At 48.2% G+C, this 18,652-nt stretch overlaps 2 protein-coding genes and 1 pseudogene across 2 annotated transcripts; 2 read left to right on the top strand and 1 right to left on the bottom strand.

The window, feature by feature from the left end:
• Nucleotides 1-561: 561 nt before the first annotated feature.
• Nucleotides 562-3,606, bottom strand: LOC117858827 (uncharacterized; annotated as a pseudogene).
• A 1,624-nt stretch (nucleotides 3,607-5,230) lies between these two features.
• LOC117854654 (probable aldo-keto reductase 1) lies at nucleotides 5,231-7,319 on the top strand. Its single transcript, XM_034736882.2, has 5 exons — nucleotides 5,231-5,814; nucleotides 5,922-6,094; nucleotides 6,190-6,286; nucleotides 6,394-6,547; nucleotides 6,926-7,319. Exons 1-5 carry the CDS (start codon nucleotides 5,380-5,382, stop codon nucleotides 7,099-7,101), a joined length of 1,035 nt encoding a protein of 344 aa, XP_034592773.1. The 5' UTR covers nucleotides 5,231-5,379; the 3' UTR covers nucleotides 7,102-7,319.
• Nucleotides 7,320-13,077: 5,758 nt separating this feature from the next.
• Nucleotides 13,078-16,719, top strand: LOC117858868 (uncharacterized). The gene is made up of 2 exons (XM_072294240.1): nucleotides 13,078-15,917; nucleotides 16,069-16,719. The coding sequence occupies exons 1-2, from the start codon at nucleotides 13,632-13,634 to the stop codon at nucleotides 16,501-16,503; spliced, it is 2,721 nt and encodes a 906-aa protein (XP_072150341.1). The 5' UTR covers nucleotides 13,078-13,631; the 3' UTR covers nucleotides 16,504-16,719.
• The last annotated feature ends 1,933 nt before the right edge of the window (nucleotides 16,720-18,652 follow it).

Raw genomic sequence — 18,652 nt, 5'->3', positions numbered from 1 at the left:
CGAAAACCCTTTGATTTTTCCGGGTAGCCGATGAAGTGGCAACTTACTGTTTTGGGATCTAGTTTCCCGATGTTTGGGTTAAACACTTTGGCCTCAGCTGGGCTCCCCCACATACGTAGGTGGTTTAGTGAGGGTACTCTTCCTGTCCATAGTTCGTACGGTGTTTTGGGCACCGACTTACTTGGTACTCTATTTAGAATGTGAATGGCGGTCTTCAGCGCCTCCATCCACAGTCCCAATGGTAGGGTGGAATAGCTCATCATGCTGCACACCATATCCATCAGTGTACGGTTACGCCTTTCAGCTACTCCATTTTGCTGAGGTTCGCCCGGCATCGAATACTGGGCTACTATGCCATTTTCCTGCAAAAACCTTGCAAAAGGTCCAGGAACTTGGCCGAATGGGGTATGCCGACCATAGTACTCCCCCCCACGGTCGGATCTTACTATTTTGATTCTTTTGTTATGCTGATTTTCAACTTCAGCTTTAAATATCTTAAATTTATCCAACGCTTCTGATCTTTCTTTGATTGGATAAATGTAACCATAACGGGAGTAATCATCTGTGAATGTTATGAACAAGTCATAACCATCCACGCTTTTCACAGGAAAAGGTCCACAAATATCAGTGTGGATTATCTCTAAAACTCCTGTGCTACGCTTAGCGCCTTTTTTAATTTGCTTTACAAATTTTCCTTTAATGCAATCAACGCATTGTTCTAAGTCTGAGAACTCTAATTGAGGAAGAATTTCATTCTTAACTAGTCTTTCTATTCTCCCCCTCGAAATATGGCCTAAACGACAGTGCCATAATTTCGACGATATTTCATGAGTTCTCTTTCTTTTCTTTGTTTCTTTCTCTGACGAGGATACATTCATATTCACATCACACACAGAATTAACTTTTTCACGCAATGATAATAAATACAACTCATTGTGAAGGATGGCAACACCAACACATGCATTATCGAACCAAATGGCACACTTTCCATTACCAAAATGACATTCATAACCATCATGGTCCAAACGTGAAATACTTATTAAGTTTCTGTGTAATGAGGGAACATAGAGCACATCTTTAAGTACAAGCATGAAACCATCAACTAGCTCTAAAGAGACATCGCCAACAGCTTCAACTTCTGCTTGGACTCCATTTGCGACTTCAACGCATCTTTCGCTTCTTTGCGTAGTCCTCGTCGAATGGAATCCCTGTAAAGAATTTGCAACATGAACAGTTGCACCTGAGTCAATCCACCAAGTAGATTTCGAATATTGTGTATACAAGGATTCATTTACAAAAGAAATAGTATTCTCACCTCTTTTTGCCATTATTGACTTTAACCAGTCGGGGCAGTCTTTCTTGAAATGCCCCTTTTTCTTGCAATGTAGACATTGGTCTTTGTCTACTGGGAGAAGCTTTTGGTGATTCTGCTGCATAGGAGCTTTTCCACGTGCCTTGAAAGAGGGGTTAGCAATCTTTTTCCTGTTATCCTTCACATAGTGCAATGAGCCACCGTGTGAGGATCTAAGTCTGTCCTCTTCCTGCACGCACATGGCGATCATTTTCTCCATGTCCCACTGTTCTGGCTGCATGTTGTAATTGACAACAAAAGTGTCAAACTCTTTAGGCAGAGAAGCAAAAACCAAATGCATAATGTGCCCAGGCTTGAGCTCAAGATCCATAGGCTTCAGCTGTGCTGCCAAGTTATACATCCTCATGATGTGATCTCTTATGCCAGTCCCTCCGCCATTGTACCTCTCTGTGGCCAGCTGCTTGAACAGCTGGGTAGCATATATCTTTGAAGAACCAGTGAACTGATTCCTTATCTTGTTGAGGTACTCTGAAACGGAGTCACACTCTGCGATCGAGCCCAAAATGGCAGGCTCAATCGTATTCTTTACCAAAGCCATACATTTCTTGTTGGCAGTGGTCCACTGTTTATTTTCAAGGGTGTATGCCAACTCCAGTGGAGCATAGTCCCTCTCCTTTTGCTGCCATGCAGCATCATCATCACCATCAGCCCTCACTGGCTTCTATGGAGCTTGTGGCTGCGGTGTGGTCAGTACCCAATCAACTTCTCCACAAACGAAGGAGAACTCAATCTTCTTCCTCCATTCTGTGTAGTTGTTGCCTTTGAGAATGGGTATCTCTTTGAGACACGCCATTAAGTTGAATGATCCTGAAATTCACAATCCATAAGTGAGACCATAACGACAATTGCATGATTTATTTCCAACGTTGGTCAAAAAATAAAACATACAACTGTTGATGCAATTTAAAACTATATCACCGTTGGGCAGAAATAGAAATAAAAGCATCAAAAGAACTTTTTAAATCATGATACAGTTATTAACAACGTTGGTCAGAAAATAACAGCACCATGATCTAATTAACTTTACCATGCTCTCACACAAAATTTAATTATCCCGTTGGTTCAAAATTAAATTTAAATGGAGCAATAAATATGACTTTTGCAGCGGAAACTGTGTAATAAATCTATTTTCAGAAGCAAAACACTGTAAGAAACTTTATTAATCTCTAATACAAATTATCCCGTTCGTTCAAATTAGATTAGAGACTAAAACTATGCAAAAAACATCAATTAAATGCTTCTAAAAATAGAAAAAACAAAAAACCAGAAGTTACTGTGCAAATCGCGAAAACCGGCCCACGCGCGAAAACGGCCCACAGCCCGTTCCCGCGCGCGGCCCGCTCGCGCGACGCCGGCGGCCTGCCAAACGCGGCCCACGAAGGCGGCCCGCTAAACCAGCGCGGCACCGGCCTCCGCGCGGCGCACGCCCGCAGGCCGCAACCTGGGCCTGGGCCGCGAAAGCGGCCTGCCGCCGCGTCCCGCCTGGGCCAAAAGCGGCCCGTTCATCCTGAGCCGTCCGATTTGATCGGACGGTCCGGCGGCAATCGCGGCCGAACAAAACGGCTGCCGCGGCCGGCTCCCCTAACCCTAGGCCATTTCCTTCTTTCCCCCGCGCGGTCTCGCCGCGGCAGCCGCGGCGGCGGGGCTTTCTCTCCCGCGCCCGGCGATGGCCGGCGGCGGCGGTGGAGGGATGGCCCCGCCGGCGCACGGCCGTGGCAGCCCCCCTCCTCCCCTCTTTTGCTAGCCTCCCCTTTCCTCCCTCCAAAAACCCGAAGGGTCGAGATCCAGATGGAGAAGAAGGGCCGGCGCCACCGCGGGTCCCCTCGCCGGCGAGCGCGTCCACCCCGAGGGTTGGGCGCGCCGCCGTCGAGCGGTCCTGTGGTGGTGCTTTTGCGCCCTCCCCCGAGCCCCGAGCGGTTGCGCCGGTGGTTCGGGTGGACGTGTACTCCGGCGAGCCCGAGGCTCGGCCGGCCTTTGCCACTCGCCGGCGATGGCCGGCGACGGTGAAGGCGACAGCAGGTAAGTGGTCCCGCGTCTCCCTGTCTTTAGATCTAGGGTTAGGGTTAGGGTTTTGTTTCTGTTGCTTTTCTTTCTTCTTCTTTTTCTTGATCTACTGCTTTTCCCGATCTAGAATAGCTTCTAGGAGGTGTCTGATACCATTGTTAGGGCCTAGCTTATGGATTGTGAATTTCAGGATCATTCAACTTAATGGCGTGTCTCAAAGAGATACCCATTCTCAAAGGCAACAACTACACAGAATTGTTAGGGCCTAGCTTATGGATTGTGAATTTCAGGATCATTCTCACATTGTCGAAGGCCTTTGCAATGTCCAACTTGAGGAAGAGTCCAACTTGAGAAAGAGCGCTGGATGTTTTGACTACTGCAGATCACGCACAAGGTTCTGAGTGAACAGAAAGTTGTCATGGATGCTTCGCTTCCGGATGAATGCACTTCGGGCCCGTGACACAAGCTCATCCAGATGCACTGAAAGTCTGTTAGCAAGCAATTTGGAGATCAATTTTGCCACACTATGTGTTAAGCTAATCGGTCGATAGTCACCAACACAGGTGGCATCACTCTTCTTAGGAATGAGAATGATATGGGCCGAGTTGAGATGCTTGAAATGCTGATCATGTTGCAGAAAGAAATAATTGACTGCTGCCATCAGGTCCCCTTTGATCACATCCCAGCATTCTTTATAAGAAAACCCCAATATAACCATCTGGTCCTGGCACTTTGTCAGATTTGAGGTCCATAACAACTGCATGTAGTTCCTCTTCTGTAAATTCTTGTTCTAGGTCATTTAGATCCACTGTGTTGATCCCCAGGGAGGCCCAATCAAGTGAGAACTGCCTATTATATGATGCCCCAAACTGTGAACTGAAATGATTGTGCAAGTACTGCTCTTTCTGCTGATGTGTGTGAAGCTCAGTGCCATCCACCTGCAGCTGCTGGATATGGTTTTTTCTCTTGCGCCCATTTACTTGCAAGTAGAAAAGTTTTGAGTTAGCCTCAGCCGCTCTGATGTTTGTCAGTCTTAGCAATCAGACTCAGTGTTCTGAGACTGATGGTTCATAGTGTTCACCCAAATATGCATTTTCAGATGCTTTTCTTGTATACACTTTCAAAGAAAAGCGAAATGCACCATATTGATAGATCATAAACAATTGGAAATATCCACCTATCTTTCTGATATCATTTTTTTCCTATCGCACAAAAAGATAAATAAATAGATAATATTTAGCATAATACGATTTGCGATGTGTCTGTTTTCCATTATGATCTAATCTGATTTGGCAGAGGAGCACCATTGTAAAGGAATATATCCAGTTACTATGCAACTGATGTGCCACTTTCCCTGCAGATGTTCTCAGTAATATGGCCGATGTATCTTTGTGAATACTCTGTGCTAAATAATGTATGACAGAACAGTAATAAAGCGCCGTTCTGAAAAATAGGAGCCGAAAGTTTGTTTTTGTGTCATATACTTATGTTAGAGAAGACTCTACAATAAGGTTACAGTAACGTGTGCAAGCTGAATCAGAATTCAGAAATGAGTAGCTCCATCGCTTGACAAAATCCCTGAATCAATAGACTAGCATAAATCGCCATCATTATATGATCACTCGGTGATGTAAAACAGCACACCTTCATTCTTGCCGCAAGTGATTGACGAGGAGCTGGACACACACGAGCTGGCAGCTCCCAGTGACGAGTGAGGCAGTGGGCCCGTTACTCCACGGCTTTCGCCGCCTTGCCGGTCGCAAACACCAAGCCATGGCACGTCACCCTGTCACGTCCGGATGTGACTGAGCTGCCACCGCCTGCGGCACTAATCATGCTCGCCTCATCGTCCCGGCGGGCTTGTTGGGCACCCGGAGTTGCCGAATAAATTAGCCAGCCAGCAAGCCCTGTCAGCTGGCTACACTGCTGAGTGTTCGCTTCCGGCCACGGCTGCCTCCGATCCCATCCTCTGCAAATCTCCGACCGCAACCGCGCGCGCCGCCATGGAGGAGGCCGCCCCGCCGCAGGTGCCCCGCGTGAAGCTCGGCGCCCAGGGGCTGGAGGTGTCGAAGCTGGGGTTCGGGTGCATGGGGCTCACGGGCTCCTACAACGCGCCGCTCGGGGACGAGGCCGTCGCCGCCGTCGTCGAGCACGCCTTTCGCCGCGGGGTCACCTTCTTCGACACCTCCGACGCCTACGGGCCCCACACCAACGAGACCCTCCTCGGGAGGGCGCTGCAGCGGCTGCCGCGGGGGCAGGTGCAGGTGGCTACCAAGTTCGGCGTCGGGCAGGGCGGCGCGGGCGGCGGCTTGACCATCTGCGGCACGCCGGAGTACGCGCGCGCCTGCTGCGAGGCCAGCCTGCGCCGCCTCGGCGTCGGCTACATCGACCTCTACTACCAGCACCGCATCGACACCACCGTCCCCATCGAGGACACGGTCGGCCTCTGCACCTTACCTGCCCCAATTCTTCTTGCCTCTCGCCGTCTTGTTCCCAATTGCTGTTGTTACTGCTCATGAGGATTCCCGTGCCCAAATCGCTGCAGATTGGTGAGCTCAAGAAGCTGGTGGAGGAGGGGAAGGTCAAGTACATCGGGTTGTCGGAGGCGAGCCCGGACACGATCCGGCGCGCGCACGCCGTGCATCCCATCACCGCGGTGCAGATGGAGTGGTCGCTCTGGTCCCGCGACATCGAGCCCGAGATCGTGCCGCTCTGCAGGTGAGCTCTGCTCCGCATCACAAATTCTGCTTGTTCCACCCCATGGTGGCCCTGATTCACACCAATTCCGCTCCACTTTGCTCTGTGGACTCCAGGGAGTTGGGGATTGGAATTGTTCCTTACAGTCCAATTGGCCGGGGATTCTTTGGCGGAAGGGGAGTGACACAACAAGTGTCCTCTGAATCTAGTCTGGTACAAACACAACATTCCACGGAATTATTATCCTCTATCAATCTGCATAAGGCCATCTGGCATTTTGTCTTCCAGTTTACTAAGGAATTTAACTTTGGTTTCATCAGCAAAGGCATCCAAGGTTTACAGCAGATAATTTGGAGAAGAACAAGCAGATTTATCTGAAAATGGAAGACCTGGCCAAGAAGCACCAGTGCAGCCCAGCTCAGCTAGCTCTAGCTTGGGTTCTGCATCAAGGGGATGATGTGGTTCCTATACCAGGTTTGACCATATAATCTTGTTCCTCGTATCACTGATGGCACACAATGTTAACCGATGATATTCTTAATGTTCCCAAGACAAAAGAAAAAAACATATCAGTGTTAAAAAGCCTGTGTATACTTTCTGAGAAAAGTGAAATGTGCAATATGATTCATAAGTTACAGATAATGAGAACAAATAACTTTGTAAAATGTGAGCATGATCCCTTTTCAATTTGGATGTGATCTGTTTCCCTGTTTTAGCAAACTTATTTGTCGATCGTTCTGTGCTCGTTATTTACTTCCGAGTCTGAAGCAAGTCATCAGTAGACAGATTGTTCTTTGTATGGCCCAATAATCCTGCATTTGGTTGCTGAAGATGTGTTCTTCAATTTCTCAGGGACAACCAAAATCAAGAACCTAGATGCCAACATTGACTCCCTGAAGGTGAAGTTAACAGAGGAGGATATGAAAGAAATCACCAGCCAGATACGCGCAGACGATGTGGCTGGTGGAAGGCAATACAATTCCTATGCACATACCGCCTGGAAGTATGCAGACACACCAAAGAAGTAAAGCTCTGGATTCTGGAAACGTTCCAGCCGCAACAAGCCTATGCATGCAACAATTGAACTGTTCTCCCTGAATATGTGCTAAAATCTTTTCGCCTACGCCGATGTTTCTTGTATGGCACATCGTGGCAAATAATTTGGACGGGCAAGAATAACTTATAAGTGCTATTTATCGTTGATTACGAGCAGAAGAGAAGACTCCCGAGTGTGGAGCTAGCTCCATTTTCTCCTGTATAGTCGCAGCGATTTTCAGAACTCTGAACCTAACAACAGGAGAGGTGCAGGAAAATGAGCATGCTCGCTCCGAAACTCAAAAAAAAAAGGAAAAAAAAGAAGTGCTCGGCGTGAAGTATATGTATGCTCACTCACTAATAAGGGATGCGAGACCCCGAACACAATGGGGGGAAAACCAAAACACAATTCTCTGAGCCCATGTTGTTCAGGTATGTGCAATTTGTTTAGTAACTCCATTTCTGAAAGGAAAAAAAAAGAAAAAGAACGCACATGTAGTAGGAATTACGTGTTCTATTAACAAAGCAGAAAAGGTACGCAAATTGTTCCGGTAACTCGTGAATGCCAAAGCATTGAGTTCCAGAAAAATGAAAGATATAGATTCTATATCACCCAAAATGTTTGGTAACTCATGAGGCACGGGGCAGGTCAGGATCCGGTGGAACATCTGCGGGGCCACCCCTGAAACCTGACATAAAAACCCACCCCAGCTCCGAACCACAGGTTGGGTGAAAATCCTCCCCCACCTCCAAACCTGTCGGGTCCTTGAAACCTGATGGGATCCACAAAACCAGACAAATGCATCATCTCAGAATCTCGACTGCCAGTAAACATGCAGCATCATATGTTCATGTCTATAACAAAGTGCGGTAGTGAAATACTCCTACAGAACAAGAGCAGATGTAGTAGCATAACAGACTAGCGAGTGCAGCACTTGCTTCAGCTTGGCATTTCAATTTACAGCTTCACCAGTTTGAGGAGCTTGGAATTGGTGCTTAACTTTCAAGTGGTTCCAAAGCTGAGAGGTGCCCTTCATGGGGTCAGCACGAGATCTGTAGTTGCATCTATTGCATTTTGTCCAAAGTTGTTCCTCCATTGCACCATCTTCTCTTTGGTGTGACTCCACAAACTTGTTGTAATGCTCCAAAGGGGACTTGGAACACGAGCATGAGCAGCCATCCTAATGCACAGGACAGAGCTGCCGATTTACCAATTGCAGAAATCACATATTAATTCACACAACGGATAGGATCTGTTTCAAGATCTGATCGGTCTCACCTTGGGGACTAGGGAGGACTATAGAAGGAGTGGAGGACGTGCAGATGCTAGGATGGACACCCTCTCCCTACGCGTGCCTGGCTCCGGCGCCTGCGCCGCCGCGGCGGTGCCTCCTGTCGCTGGGCACGCGCCGCGGCGAGCTAAGGCAACGGCGTGAGGAGGGTGGCGGTCCTCGTCGGTGTCGCGGATGGTGTGAGGAGGGCAGTGGCGATATGCCAAGCGTCGGCCGTCCCCGTGCTGCTCGTGGTCATCAAGCTGCGTGGCGTGAGTGCGTGCTGCGGTGGCGACGCTGAGACGACTGGTGGCTGGGGTTAGTGGCCTGGGAAGAGGTAGTGGTACGGTTTATATACTTAGGGATTCCTTATGCTATGTGGGTTGGGCTGCATCTTCGTTGGGCTAGGAATAAACTTCGGGCCCCCAACAAGCACCCACGGGGGAAATTAAAAACCCGCCCCGCCCCCACCCTATTTCGGGTCCCCGAACCTACAGATCCGTGGGGGCAAAAATAGACCCGCCCCTGCCGGGTCCAAAACCCATGGGTTTTGGGTGTAAACCTGCCTGACTGCCATCCCTAGATAAAAACTTTACCACCAAGAACGTATCACTGTTCTAAAGAAACATGGCACTTTGCTGCTGCAGTAAGTCAACTTGTAGCCAATGAGCGGAGTGAAGCCCTCAAAGATGGTATTACAATATGGGATGGTTAATATCGTGTTCATTGTTTGACCGTGAGTATAGATGGTGACGTACTATCAAGAAGGATGCAATGTTGATAGATTTGCTTATGTCTTGGTACTTAAACCTAACCTTTTCAAGTGCTAACACGAGAGAAGCACTTATCACAACACCTGCACCGGATGGTCTTGGAGCTTGGTATCAATTGGAATAGGTATTCCTCTGAATAAGCTTTCCTTGGAGTCCAAAATCATCAAACTTAAAGTCCGAAGTAAAAAGTTATGGCGTTCTCTCTTATGTTACACGTACTATCTTATAGACCTACGAAAACTCCAGGGAATTCTATGAAAATTCCGCAAATTGCGAAGATTTTGAAGAATTTTACAAATATTCTGTATTTTTCTATGAGAAGAGAAATGCTAACTTTTCTAGAGACTCTGGAATTTTTGCGGAGTTTTCGGGCCTAATTTAAACCTAACGAGTAGTTTTTGGGCTGTAGAGTTTCCGGAGATTCCGAAACTTAACAAGCTAACAACTAGTTTTTGGCTGCTGAGTTCCTCCACGAAAAACACATCTCCACATCCCTTTTGAGCCCTCCCATTTCTAGGTTTGCAAAAGATTTGAGAAGAGAACAGATTAGGTTGATGGATTAAAAGATTGAATGAAAGTAAAATCCTTTCTTGAGCACTTGTGTTCACGGTAAGAAATCTTCATGGCGTTTTTTACTCTCAAGTCTCCTAAACTTCTAGAGATCACTCGGTGAGCAATCAAGCTTGTGGTGTGCTGTGAGAAGTTTGTGAAGGCTTCATCCGCAAGGGAATAAATCAAGAAGCAAAGTAGAGAGGGTTGAGAGTGACCCAACGGAGATGTAGAAACCTAGTGCAGGTATCCAAACTTTGGTAAATCAAGAAAAAGTGGGGAGAGGGTTGAGAGCGACCCGACTTCCTTGGAAGCACCCAACAAAGATGTAGGAACCTGGTGGTGGTCTCCAAACTTCAGTAAACAAATCCTTGTATCTTGTGCTTGAGTTGCCAATTTCACTACTGCGTGTGCTAGCTCATTTCTAGGTTTCATCTCAATCTACATTTCAAAAAGTTTTCAGCTGCAAGTATCTAGTGAAATACCTTGGAAACAACTCACCGGTGCATGGTAATTTGTCAATCTACTTTTGATTGAGGTTTCCATAGGCATGCTGTGAAACTTTGATTATCTTCGAATACTCAGTGGGTTTCTAATTCCTCTACAAGTTTTTGTGTAAAATTTTAGTTGCACCTAGATTCACCCCCTTAGTCGATATCAAAGGTCCTTTCATTTGGACCTTTCTGAACCCTAACCACTAGTTTGCAATCTGCAGCCAGGATACACTGAGTGACTAAGTCTACTGGACCATAATGATCCAGTAGTTTTCTTGATGCTTGGCTGAGTCTACTGCTCCAATTGCGGACATCAAGAAAAAATTTGGGCAGCAGACTCAGTCACTCAGTGTATAAGCATTATGGTCCAGTAGTTTTTCTTGATGCTTGGTTAGTTGATATCATAAGGGATGTATGGTTCCTTGAGCTAAAGTTTAGTCCTTATCATATCGAATCTTCGGATGCTAATTAGAAGGACTAAACATGAGCTAATTATAAAACTAATTACACAGACGGAGGCTAATTCGCGAGACGAATCTATTAAACCTAATTAATTCATGATTAGCACATATTTATCGTAGCATCACATTGTCAAATCATGGACTAATTAGGCTTAATAGATTCGTCTCGCAAATTAGCCTCAATATGTGTAATTGGTTTTATAATTAGTCTATGTTTAATACTCCTAATTAGTATTTAAATATTCGATGTGATAGGGACTAAACTTTAGTCCGTGGAACCCAACGGTCCTTAGTACAGACCGCGGAGAATCGCCAGCCTAATAAACGGCTGTCATGGCCTTGTGGCTGCATATCACTATCTTCACTTAAAATTATTTCAGCCTTATGGTTGCTTGTCGTTGTTGGACCATTTCTACAGACCGCCTCCACTCGTCAGCTATTTCTGCACATGATTGATTATCGCGGTCGTATCATTGATTACCATTCAATACCGGGAGAGAATCGCCAGCTTGGACTGAGAACAAAGAAAGTCAGTCACCCCGCTGTGACCTTCCCCCCACGTTGCTCCCACGTGGGTGACACGGGCGGGCGGAACCCTAGCCGTCGCCCTTCCCCTATCCCCCTCTGCCGCACCGCCACCAGAGCCGACCGCCGGAAGCCCGAGCGGCTCACAAGGACAATAGCGGCGGGGTGGCTTTCCTTCCCCTCGGCGTCTTCAGGCGAGCGTGGCTGCCTAGTTCGTCAGAGCGAATCACCGACGGGCGGATTGCAGTGGGGCTAGTGTCACCGATCAGATTGGGTGTCCTCGTGGCCAGATCTACCTCCTGGCGCGGCCATGCGTGGTGGCGGCCATGCGTGGTGGTGGCCATGCGGGGGCCTGGTGCGGCCGTGTGCGGCGCGAGTGGGTGGCGGCACCTCGCTGACTGGCCCCGCGGCGGTGTTGCTGGATCCATCCCATCGGCACGGATCCATCATCAACGTTGTCGTTCCCCGACCCAGATCAGCCACTCCCTTCCCCCGATCTTGGTGGTGGCCTTGTGGCCGATGGTCGGATGGCTGGGGTCGCCACCGCCTTGTGCTTTGGGGACCGATGGCTTCAGGGACCACCTCCCACAGTTGCTGCCGACGCCGGTTGTGGAGGGACGTCGTCGTATTTGCTCTTAGGACGTGCTTCCACCTGAGCTTTGCGTCTGCCTCCTATGATTGGTTGCTGATGGCACAGCGTGGATTCTGGTAATTACATTCACGAACGTCGTGCTTGCAACAAGTGCTCAGGACCTTACCGTGTGGCGTGTGTGGTATGGGACACATTTCGTCTATGTCGGGTTTCAGGTGCTTTGGCCTCGAATGATCGGCGGTGGTGTGGTGTATGGGACGCGTTTCGTCAACCCTTGGGGCTATATTGTGGTGGGCTAGGGTGCGTTGGCGAAAGTCATGCTGGCCTTAGCCGGCTTCGATGGTGACGACGCCTTTGGGCGCCGTTTTCCCTCTTGAGGATGTTATCAATTTATCTCAAGCGCACCCATCACTAAGTCTCCAGGTTAAAATTTTATCCTAACGGGCTGTAGCGGCAGCAACTATCGTTGCTTCCTCGGTGGAGGCGTCATTTCAGAGATTTGAGTGGTGGTGTACTTCATGCGGGTTTTGTGGTTGCCCAACTCGGATTCAACAACAGCTACTGGTATCTTGCTTATCCGTACTTAAGTGTGGATGGTTTTGCTACGGTCTTAAGTTCGTGGTCAGAGCGTCAAACAGCAGATGGAGTTGCTTCTCTTCTTCGTCGTTGGATTGGTTCATGTTTTGGTTTCGATTTCACCTTGAGGAAAAGTCGGTTCATTTGTACGAGACCTTACGAAACAAGACGTATATGGAGATTACTGAAGTAGCCTGTTAGAGTTTTCGAGTTGTATTTTTTTTATTTTGTTATTTCTCTTTGGTACATCAGATCTTCTGATGTTTTGCCTACATATTCTTTTGGAACATGTGCCATTCTGTAATCTTTGTGGTCTGATGCATTCTTGAAAAAGAATGTCTGAAGTCGGAATATAACCTTCCATTATCTAAAAAAAGACTGAGGACAAAAGAAAAAAAATCTACAAGCAAAGAAAAAAAATCTACGAGCTCTTGTTGGTAAAAAAAAAGAGTGAAAACTGTTCCAGTAACCAACAGTTCCCAGTGAGTAGCGTGGACCGTGGACCACTGGACCGAAAAGGTGAATTGTCACTTTATAATTTATGTTCTACCTGTTATCAAGCGTACGTTATTTTAATTTTTCTAGATTTATAGATATTAAAAAATATTCATAAATTTAAAAAAGTCAAAACAATTTTGAATTGGACGGTGTACTCCGTAGTATAAGGTATTCTGGAAACTGACCTTTTTTAGGTGTATTTGTCATCTTCCATGTGAAAACACAAACTATCGGCTCCACGTACCCACGACTAAGCTTCCGGGCCTGCCGGGAAACCGTGCCGACAGCTGACTGTTCAGGACGACCGAACAATGGCGGCGAACCCAGCAGGTACCGGTGGTGGCGAGCATTCCATCCAAATGCCTGCGGCGGCAGCGGACCATGCAGGTGGCAAGTTGCAGCGGAGGGCGATCGCTGCTGCTAAGCCAGAGAAGAGTCTGAACCGCTTCGTGCGCGTTCTTGCCACCGGGGAGTTGGTCGGCAACGCCCTGGGCACGCTGGCCTCCCTGTGGGCGACCGTCGTCTTGCTTGCTGGGTACCGCTCTTCGCTGGACCCCGTTGATTTCCGGATCGCCACGGTCATGGTCTTCTTAGAAGCTTTCAGGTGCGCACCCCACGCAGATCTCCCCTTTTCTGCTGTTGTATTGTATCCTCATGTTAATTCTAAACGCGGGTGAAATTTTTTTCTGTCGAACTATATGGCTGTGCACGTATTAGGGTTTTCATCCGCAACTTCAAATTCGATAACCAATCATTGTTCGGGACCACAAAGGCACTCAGATCGATGAGTTCATCTTTCGCTCGCATGTTAGCCCGACCTCGGGAAGGTAGTGAAGTGCTCCTGATCATCGGTGGGGTTATCACAGCATTTGAACCGTCGCTGCTGATGCATGGGAGATTCTTTAGGGTGGTCTTGCTAACTTTTATGAGCAAGACGTGGATTTCAGAGACACCCCGGCTGATGAGACGACTGCAACAGAGCCGACCGTTGCTGCTATGGGCTATCCTAACTATCCCCTTCGTCGTTGCTGCTGCTGTTGCTAGCGCATTCTCTGGGTTCACAGCTTTACCAGATATCCTAACGCAGCTCGTGGCATTGGTGCTGCTCAACTTGAGACCCCCAAGAATTGGCAATCTAACAAGTGGTCTTTGGGGCAGAAGGCTGCTATGTGTCTCTAAAGTGATTTCATTCATATCACTGGCTTCTTGTTTGGTGTTGGGCTCGGACGTGATCTGCTTTGCTGCCTCACCATTCACTACATTGGTGCTACTATTTGGCAGCCTACAGAATCCGTCAGTTCCGAATAGCCTATTTGGCCCATGGATTGATGTGGCAATGCACATATCCTTCCTTTTGGCTTTGGCATTGCCACTCCCAGTAGGGGGCGTCCTTTTGGGTTTTCCCATATCGATCGTTGCTTTGCTAGCGGTGCTACTGATTGGTAACTTGCAGATACCAGCTGCTGTAGCGCAAATTGTGCTATCATCTTGGCGCATTATTCAAAGTTTACAGCTCTATAGCCAAAACATGGTGGCATCGGTAGTAGTCTTCTACGTGCTGGCGCTATGCCAAGGGTCACTCTATATCATGGCCTGCATCCTAGCGATGTTCTCCTTCTTCCCTCGCAGATCGCTTGTCCGTAGCTCAGGATTCAGAAGTAAGTGGGGAAAAAAAGCTGTCGATCTTTACTACGAGCGTGCGTACACAACACGCATGGAAATCGGTGTGTTCGCAGAGGACAGGATCAGCCTTGCCAGCTTCGTCGCCGACTCACTCAACCCTGCAGCTTCCAGCTCACCTGAAATGCAGCTAGCTGGGGTTCGTGTTCTTCACAGTTTTCTCCAACGAAGGGACTCCAACGAAGAACTCATCTCAGTAATCACCAGATCAGAGAAAGCAGTGCCTACATTGATTAGCATGCTTGGCTGGACATTCGAACAAGACAAAGATATCAGGTTATTTGCCGCCAGGGTCATCGCCGAGCTATCCAGCAACCTCAGAATTTCCGAAATTCCTGGCGCGGTAAAGTTGGTGTCTTTGCTCCTTGATGCTGAGAATCAACCAGCATCTGAAATTGATGGAGGGAACGGCGATGATGGTTCAATAGGGGCTCAGGGCCTTGGTGACAATGAAATCGGAGACAGCGCCAGAAATGAACAAGGGAGACAAGACATCGTGCCCGAGGCTGCCGATGACAATGGAGATAATGTTGTTAGTGACCAAACTCGATGTCAAGAATCTACTGGTAATGGAGGGAATGCAAGTAACCCACCTGCATATGAGCAATTGGGGCATCGAGGAGGCAACAATGGTGGATGTTGTTCTTGGTTATGCCGGTGTTGGCACCGGATCGAAGAGAAGTGGTCCATTCCGGAGGAGCCACCCTTGACTTATCAGGATTCACTCCCCATACTGGGCACGGTAATTCTCGAGAGGCTTGCTTGCGATGTTGACAACTGTGAAGAAATTGTCAAAACCACAAACCTAGTCCCGAAGATCGTAGGTCTCATAAGCTACACTAGCAGCAGCGAAAGCAGCGATGATAATGCATTGATACGTTCGTCTCTGGATTTAGTGAGGAGGCTTGCAACCACCGGCGGAAATATTGTTCGGCACGAGCTGTGGGAGAGCCCCTTCTTGCTTAGTAACCTCGCATGTGTCTTGGAGGACAGCCGGAGCAGCCCTGAAGTATGGAAGCCGGCGATCGATATCATAGCCACTATGGCCTTGGATGAGGGCGAAAGGCAGGGGATTGGGAGAGTCCAGGTGATTATTCGCTTTTTAGTTGGTGTTTTCATAACTGGGCGGGACGGACCAACGACCTATTGCCAGTCGCTTCGAGCGGCCGCAGGGGAAGCACTGTCAAATCTTGCAATCGAGAGCCCAGCAAACTGCTTGGCTATATTGGAGGCACGACCGGAATATGAACTTGTCGAGCGTCTCAAGGACATGCTTGGTAATGATGAGTACAGATGTGCTGCGGCGAGTCTCCTGGGGAATTGCTCTATGATCTGGGGCAGGCTGAGCGATCCAGGGGTAAGCAATCACCTCTCATCTGCATTGCCAGTGGTAAGTCTCTCGATCGCATTTGATGTTACCGGCCCGCTGAATGACGCTTGGGCACCTATTTCAAACAGGATACAATCGTCAAGTAGCTATTTGTTAACAGAATCGTGAAGTTGTGAGTTACCTTATATATTGTCATCAAATATTCATGCAGGTGCTGGAAAATATAATGACTGCAGAGGGCAAACAGTTGGAGGCCCTAATCGGCCTCGCTTCAAAAATCTGTTCTGTCCTCCCACCTGAACGCTCTGCCCAAGGGCTTGAGTCACATATCATTGGAGCAGCGTTTGTTCAAAAGCTGGTGGATACACTCAACTCCAATAAGAAACCGAGTCCTGAGTACCCAAGGATGAGAAGGGCCATCATTGAGCTGGTAATATCCTTTCTGGAACGGTATCCTCGCTACATGCTTATTATCTTCGGAGAAGGGATGCTTAATGCACTGTCCAAGGTAGAAACGACCCCATCCAAGGTGGAAAACTACAGGGTCTTCCTGGGCAACGGAGGAGTGGTTTTAGAGCACGGTGATCCTCTGCGCGACCTAGTGGGCAGGGCGAAAAGGCTGATTCATCCTGCAAATCAGACATAATAAAGGCTCGACCAGGCGACCGTGCTCGATTAATCATCTCTGGTCAATCTCAATCCACTTATGAAGTATGCTTACATTCAGACTGGCTATATTGTACTGCTATGTGTGTTGTTCTGCAGTCTTTATTGCCAGATAGACCACGGTTTTCTCGTTCGTACTCCTGAATTGATTTGTTTACGTTTATCAATCAATAGACTCGACCATCATTGATAATAATAGCTATTGTACGTAATCTATTTTTTTAAAAAAATACCCACAAATTCTATTATAATTATGCTTGTCCATAGGAATTTTTCATTCAAAGACTCTCGGATGGTTTTATACCATGGTTGTTTCTTACATCTAGAACATCAGATATAAAGGATAATCTATATCTATTGTACTATAAAATATAAAAACAATTGAAAATTTTCTTACCTAATTTAGGTTCACCTTACCCCTAGTACCGGACCCACCTGTCAATCCTTACGGAGGTGGGTCAGGGTGCACCTATGAAAATTGGGAATTAGAGAATGTTTATGCCGTTTTACACCGTTTTTTCTCACCACGCGTGCGGCTTACTTGCCGGGTACCCACGCACTCCCCACCCGCGAATCACGCTTCCAACACTTGAAAATTGGTTGTCTGTCTATCCCCCTCGCTTTCTTCCACTGCCCCCTTCCATATCCGCATCATGCCGCCCTCTCATCCTCGCTCCTTCTATCCGCGCTTGCATCCGATGCAAGCACGCATAGCCGCCGACGGGGGGCGGAACTGGAGGCGCGGGAGCTATAGAGGTGGCAGCCGTGATCAGTGGCGGATGCGGCTTATGAGTCTAGGAGGGGCTCCCTCGTCTTCCTCCTCCTTCCCTCCCTTCGCTTCTCATTCCTGCTTCCTAAAAATATGGAGGAGCTTAAGGGGACTCCATTGTTCAAGGGGCGGGCGGCGGTAGAGGAGGCTTGAGCTCCGCCTGCCCCACCGCTAGATCCGCCCATGGCCGTGATGCATGCTCTCACTCTCTTGATTATCACCTTTGCTCGATGCAATTACTCGGTTGTGCGGCCAGCCCTAGATTGAGCGCCGACTGCCGCAGCCGCAAGTTTGACGTCGTCGATGGCACCTGGCTGCTGGGGCTGCCCTGGATTGAGCGCGGTGCGTGGACTACCGCGCCACCGCGGCCACAAATTTGACGGCATCTGGCTCTCAGTAGTGGAGATCCTCCGCAGATGCTCCGCCGAGCCGTGGTCGAATATATCATCTCATGCGACAACACCGGGTAAGACATTGGTTTCCTGAGATTTAATCCTCCCACGCTCTGCCAAGGACTTCCGTTGCACCTGTGCTGGCCGCTGGCCTGCGTCCGCTGTGGGCCACTGCCCGCCCACCCGTTCCTGTGTAGGTCAACGCAGAGAAGGGGCAGCTGATCGTGACCGTGTCTCCCTGTGAGAACGACGAGCGGGGACGAGGATGCAGGCCGATTGAATGGTTGGCGATGACCTGCTTGCTTGCTCTGCTCGTGGAGGAAAACCGAGAGAGGAGATTAGAGAGAAGCGTGGAGATGAGTTGCTAAAGCTTGATATCAGGGGGAAGAAATAGGTTGTGGGTGCATCCTGATTTGGGAGTACAAATAGGAATGGTTTGGTTCTGACGAAGCCGTCATCCCCCCACCTTCTGTTGGTGGTTTTCTTTCAAGGAGATTGCAGCTTTGCAGCATTAATTCGGTGGCATTTTGTCGTTGAAGTTTTGGTGTTCCTTTGCTGGCCTGTTGAATGTTTGACTATTCTTTAATTACTTTATCTTTGATGAAGGGAAGAAGAGGGAGTAACTGTCGGAGGTGACTCTCTTCACTTCTGCCCGGCTGAGAAGAAATTGCGGTTAGCTAGAGAAGTATAGGGCCTTCCACGGCAACATAGGAGTGATTCTGGAGAGTGGAAAACCTATGTCTGACCTTGTGGTCAGAGCCAAAGCGCTAATTCGTCGTACAACTCAAACTGCAGGAGCTCAAATAGGATGATGCATGATTTATCATAATCCAGTGCCATGCGTTCCAATATCGACATCCAAACGGAGTCTTATCATTTCTTTTCTTACGCTTTTGGTGACCATAATCATATTTTCTAGATCGATTTGTAGAAGATATGGCTTCGATTTTGGAACACTCTAGTCTAGA

Source organism: Setaria viridis, chromosome 5 (assembly GCF_005286985.2).
Source record: "Setaria viridis chromosome 5, Setaria_viridis_v4.0, whole genome shotgun sequence".
Lineage (NCBI taxonomy): Eukaryota > Viridiplantae > Streptophyta > Magnoliopsida > Poales > Poaceae > Setaria > Setaria viridis.
This window is presented reverse-complemented; position numbering and strand designations above follow the sequence as displayed.